The sequence below is a fragment of the Strix uralensis genome, chromosome 11 (assembly GCF_047716275.1).
Source record: "Strix uralensis isolate ZFMK-TIS-50842 chromosome 11, bStrUra1, whole genome shotgun sequence".
NCBI lineage: Eukaryota > Metazoa > Chordata > Aves > Strigiformes > Strigidae > Strix > Strix uralensis.
Genome location: NC_133982.1, coordinates 8,467,965 through 8,474,019, shown reverse-complemented (window position 1 = coordinate 8,474,019; position 6,055 = coordinate 8,467,965). Strand labels below are relative to the sequence as shown.

The 6,055-nt window shown below is 40.6% G+C and overlaps 1 protein-coding gene across 1 annotated transcript in view; it reads right to left on the bottom strand.

Annotated features, from left to right (window-relative positions):
• Nucleotides 1-490: 490 nt before the first annotated feature.
• Nucleotides 491-6,055, bottom strand: part of MTMR10 (myotubularin related protein 10) — a 41,624-nt gene continuing 36,059 nt past the window's right edge. The window contains exons 15-16 of the mRNA XM_074880732.1: nt 5,749-5,931; nt 491-5,200 (exon numbers count right to left, since the gene is read on the bottom strand). Of these exons, the coding sequence (XP_074736833.1) occupies nt 4,601-5,200; nt 5,749-5,931 (783 nt within the window). The 3' untranslated portion in view covers nt 491-4,600. The remainder of the gene's footprint in view (nt 5,201-5,748; nt 5,932-6,055) is intronic.

Here is a 6,055-nt window from a genome sequence, read left to right as displayed (position 1 = left end):
TTCCAGGATTGTCAGGACTAGGGTGGTTCTCTAACTGTCCCCATTTTGTATTGTGTTTCAATTTTTCACTTTAATATAAAAAAATACAGCCGGTCCATGATGGCAGAGTAAGGCATAAAACTTTTTTTATTTTAAATGCTGGTTTTATGTGCTGCTATGTATGAAAGGGTAATTTATTTAACAGCTCCTTCTGTTGTGAATATCTCTATAAAGGGGAAATATTTCTGGTAGTAGAGAGGAGTTGGTCAGTGCCAGGATCACTGCACTCATTTGCAGCGTGTCACTCCTAGTCAGTTATGATGTGTTTTCTCACTCAGGAAGAGGTCTCTTTTAAGATGCCAAAATCCTGTGGGTGTGTCTCAATTTTAACACATAGCCAACATCTATTCTCTGGAGTCTTCATTCCCATACTGACTAAGTTTTCCTGGTATCAGAAATTCTGCTTACAATACAAACAGCAGACACTAACAGACCATAACGAGAAATAATATCATTTGCACATCTTTTTTATTGATCATCTTTCTATAGCACAGTGTCCCTGCTTTTCTTAGAAAAAAACGCACACACACACCCCCAGTGTTTTTTTTGTTAGAGGAAGTGAAAGAAAACCACCTGAAGTTTGCTGAGGAAAGGTATGAACTTTTATTTAGTCTAATTTACTTCACATTCACAACTCAGCATCAGGATTTTATAAGCTTCCTGGCACTGCTACTTAATGAATCATTATCAGGCACAAAGGTTTTAGTTTCAGTTCAAATAGTGAACTCTAAATCATCACAGCAACAGCATTAGAAACCTACTGCCTAGAGCAATTTGAGGTACAGATTTCTGTCTCTTATGTTAGAGGCAAATTGAAGATTTTGTCCTTTGCTTAAATACATGTTAGAAATTTTTTGGTTTTAATGTCTTTCTATCCGAGAGTAAGCCAAAACCTTTGCCCCAACTTGCTACATTTTCCTTAAAAATACAAGGCAGTTAATATCAAAGTGGTATTGCAGGCAGGTGCACGTTAAACAATGTGCAGGCCTGGGTATACTTATACACACACACACACTTTTCAATGCATTTCTGGAATGAAAGAAATTTCTTTGATACATGGCAGTAAATGGTGAATGAAGTTGTACTACCATGATCACTAAGTCTACAATAAGCTCTACCTTGCAGTAATTAATGACACTGGAGGTACACTTGAACCATATCAACCAGCATTTCGTACTTCCCCCACGTGGTTTACAGTGTAGTACAAAAGTCATGATACAACAGCCAGTAACAGCCAAAATAGTGCACGTTTTCTAGAAAGAGACAAAAAAAGATAAGCTTCTTGGTGGTTTTTCTACTCTTGCAACACCAAAATGGCATTAACAGTATCTTGTTTTAAATGATGACTAGAAATTAAAATTTGAAAATGTGTACATATACATATACACACACACATATATATACACACTTGTACGTCAGTATTCTGTACACAGAAGTTAAAGATACGTACTCACACCCCAGAATTGCTTTTGAAAGTTATTAAAAGATGTTCAGAGCACTCTCTACTGACTATTGATAAGGCAACTGTGCAGACTGGAGAATATTTTAAAATTAACATTTAGTACCTGTCTTTCAAAAGTAAATTAAGAAAATTAAGATGTTTAACTTAAGAGGAAGAAACAACATCCACAGGCACGCATACACACACGCACACACACACACAGTAGTTGTTCAGTCTCCTCAGAAGGCAAGGCCCCTGCCCTCACAAGGAAGCAGAGCCTTGTCGACATTTCTAGGGAAATGTGGGGAGCTCCCCTTCCTCCCTCCCTGCAGGAGGTGCCCCCATTTCTCCTCCCCCCTGCTTATCGCCATCGCCACCTCTGCTTGCCTAACTTCCCTTTCTGAATGTCTTTTTAAGTCTATTTGGCAAATAGATATTTAGACAGGTTTTGTTTATTATAAAGGCATATTATTTTTAACCCCCTCCCATGCTATATATATAAAACACAAAGACCATCTGCAGCATCTGTACACATCTTAGAACTGAAATGTAAAAATGTCTGAAATCTCCTTATAAAAGACAATCCTGTTTAAATATAGTACCCATTTTTTCCCCCCAAAGGGTACTAACCTAAACATTTATTTTTTTTTATTCCACCAGCTGCCTGTGTGGAGTAACTTATTTACACATTTTTGGTACCTTTAAACCAAAAAAGTTATACTTCTAAGGAAAAAAAAAAAAGAGACACCCTAGTTTTAACTGTAATTTTAAAAAGAAAAAAAATTGGTACCAAAAGACACTAAGCACACAGGTTGAGGTCTTTTATGTCAAGTATTAGGCCAGGGAAAGCAGTAAGCTAATGGGAGGAAAAAAAAAAAAAAAAAAAAATCACAAAAGCAAACTAATACAAACATTTGAATAATAAATTGAACAAGTTAGATGACTGCTCCAGCAAGCTTGTAAATAAACACAACTAGTTTGTGGACCATTTAACATGCTCAGACCATCTTGCAGCATAATTAGGCAATTGAGGTGAATACACGTTTTTTCCTCACAAACAGTTGACCAGAACCAATCTGGCATTTTGTCATTAACATGCATGTGCGTGTCCGCACGCAGATGCACACGCACACAGTCAGCTTCTTTGCATAAAAACAGGTTTCTGGGGGGTTGGTTAGTTAAAAAAGGAAGTCTACTCCCCCCACACCCCATGAGCTCACCTTTACAATGAAACTGCCCGCTTAACCCCCACCAAACCGAAGACCGTGTGAGAAAGCAGCATAGCCAGTGCCCCCCAACAGCTCTGTAGGTCAGGTAGCTTCTAGCCTGGGGAACTACAGTCCTGTGTGCACCACGCTTTTCTGGCACAAAGCTTGCACCTATAAGGCCACTCCAGATGCATATTCTCTGAAATAAATACTTGAGCAATCTCAGACATCCAAAACGCACAGTGTGATTTAGGCTGTGCTGAAGACAAGTTTGGTTTTACAAACAAATGAAGAGCTCCCAATTCCATCCCTCTCTGCCTTTTTTTTAAAACTGTGTATCATACTCATACAGCTGCCCCTCCCTGATAACTGAGAATAGCTTCTAGCCTGTCACACAAGGCCTTGGGTGCCTGACCTTGTGAGTCAGCACCTGAACAGAGGCGCAGGGTTGGTTCAATACCGTTTGTGTTTCACACAGCAACCAGTTAATACAAAACGCAGCCTCGCTGTTAAGAGAAGGTAGTCAACAGAAGCCTTAACCTACGAGAATGACGCATTACTATTCCTCCACCCTCCCAGTATACTTTTTTCTCCCTATGAAACTTGAGGCTCTCTGGCACAGCACCTGGGGAGAGGTATAATTTAAAAGGTTTCAGAGCAAAGAGGAGGCTGCTGCATTAAGCAGATGGAGGCTGTTGGGTTTCATTCCCTCAAGCAGTGGTCGTCCATTGCCCTGTCCATCTGGACATGCAATACGCAAAAAGGAGGCACCGCTAACCCCTCTCCTCCCAGCACCTGCCTACAAGTGACAACAGCACTAGCACTCCCGTGGATTTGGCCACCTCAAGCATGTCCTCCTTTCTGGGACCCAGCAGTGCTTCAGTATGAATTCTGCTGAGAGCTCCTTCATCCTACAACAGGAAGAGGAGAGGGCTGGCAGGGATCAGGATCTGTGCAGGGATATAATGCTGAGTATTTGAGGTGCTTATATGAAAGAGGGAGGCTCTCGTGAGACCTACAAACACGCTCAACCTTAAAGAGGAAAAACAGCTGGCTGCCTGTTATTTCCAGAAATGGCGAGGGGGAGGCAGGGAGTGGAACAAGAACTTACCATAACAGTCTGTTGTAAGAAGTTGAGGGGGAGAGGTCAGCTGCATTAGAGTAACCTTGCTACTGTTTCCTCCCACTTAAAGGCACTTCTAAAGCTACTACACTACTAAATCTACAGTAAATGTTTTAAGGTTAACAGTGCATCGTCCTGAAGTTGATTCCTATAGTCTAAAGTCAAGCTCATGACAAGGAGCATAAATCTGACTAATTGTTAATGAATACATTTTGGGGAGAGAAAGAGAAGGGACACATGCCCCCCCCCCCCCGGATACACACTGCATTAACACAGATGTAAAGTCATCAAGTCACAGAACATTAGTATGTATGTATGCATATAAGTATTCTTCCTAAAGAGGCAATCTGATAAAATAGTTTGTTCCCAGATTTCAGCTGTTGGCCTGTGTCCACTGCACCTAACTCCTCTGATTTGCCAAGCTGTTTTGACACAAGAGTCACTTCAGTCACTATCTGGGAAAAAAGATATTTCAAGCAGAACCCTCATTAATGACCACACCAAGCCTTTCAATTAGCTAATGAAATGCTCCATCGCATATAATGAGCCAAACCACAAAAACACAGAAGGGATTAGGGACCAGAAGCTCTAGCAGATGAGAACTACTGAAGACAAAATTGTGCGATTTGAAGCATGACTCGCTTTGCTTTTCAATATTTGTGCAAAACTTACGTAATGTTTGTATATAAAAATTATTACAGCTTTCAATGCCTCATTTAGCAGTGTTAACTTAGAAAAGACAAAATGATATGCTGTGTTCTCCCCAAACCTTTAAGCCATCGCATCATCTTAATCTTCATTTGCAAGTGTCTCGGTGGATAGCCAGATTTTGGCCCCACTTAAAAATTTACTTAAAGGTGTTCCCAGAATGCTCCGTCTGCACAGGTTCCCTACAGGAGAAAATGGGAATGAGGAGGAGAGAAAGTCTGGGGCCCCGGAGGTGTCATTTAAACTATTTGCTCTGAAGTACATCCTGCTTTGATCCAGTTCCGAGCAGTTGCCTTGCAAAGAAGAGTTGCTTTTGTACTGCCGAAGATTCCGGTTTAACATGTCTACTTCATCTGCCAGCAAAGAAACTTTATGGAAAGCAGTGATGAAGCCACCATGGTTAATCTGGGCCTCGGGAACCCAGCGGAAGTAGCAGAGTTTCCACAGTTTTATTTGTGTTCCAGAGATATGGGGTAGAATTATGCCGTGCAAATCAACGGGCTTTGCAAACCAGTCTCTGAAGTACTGCTCCATACTGTTACTCTGACTCTCTGTTTGCTGTAGAAAGTCCGGTTTCAGTTTTAGTATCAGAGAGTTTCTTCTTGGAAGGAACTCTTGCTCACTGATGATTCCATTTTTTAATGCCGGGGGGACACCTCGCAATGTGGAGCTGTAGTTTTTCTGCAGAAAATAAATACCAGTAATTTTCCAGTTTTATGGAATAAATAGCAGAAGAGCAGATTTCCCTGAGCTGCTAGGATGCATCATCCAGAGAAATGATGTGACCTTTAAACAGTTCTGAGCTTACGAGACGCCACTACAGGGCTCAGAGGGTAAACTGTGACGACCTGTGACCTTTAAAAAGAAATATGTATGTTTTCTAGACTTTCTCAAACAACGAATGATTGAATTAATCAGTATTCACTGAAAAAACTGACAACCCTGGGGGGAAAAAAGTGGCATCTCATCACTTTTCCATAGGTGAAATAATGCAAATGTTGGCAGCGAGCTCAGCCGTATCAGAAAATGCCCTGGAACACAAAGCTTAACAATGTACATCTTTATTTCTACAGAAAATAATTTCTTCAGGCTGGGAAGCTAAGGGAATTAACACTCCTATTGCTAAACTGAGGGTGTAAAACACTATATGACTGTAAATTTTTAAGCATTAACACCTTATGGTTAAGCACAGAAACAGTCCATTCACAGACAGACATCACTATAGTTACCTTTGAGCGTTTAAAAGTTTTCACTGCTCCATTTTGTACACATGGTGCGCTCTTGCCAATATACAAAGGGTTGTGAAAGAGCAGGCGATCCCTGCTTGTAAACTGAAGAGACCAGTCCCAAACACAAGGAAATTTGAGGCCTTTCTCATCACCCAGCTGAATATTTTTGCTTATGGCAAATTCCTGCAAGAAGTTAACATTCAGGCATATTAAAAATCAAAGAGAACAGGCTTATTCACAAATCTTAATTATAAACCAGTGCATAACTACTGGGCAAAGAAGAGCAGGGATATAATTTAGAGGTGGC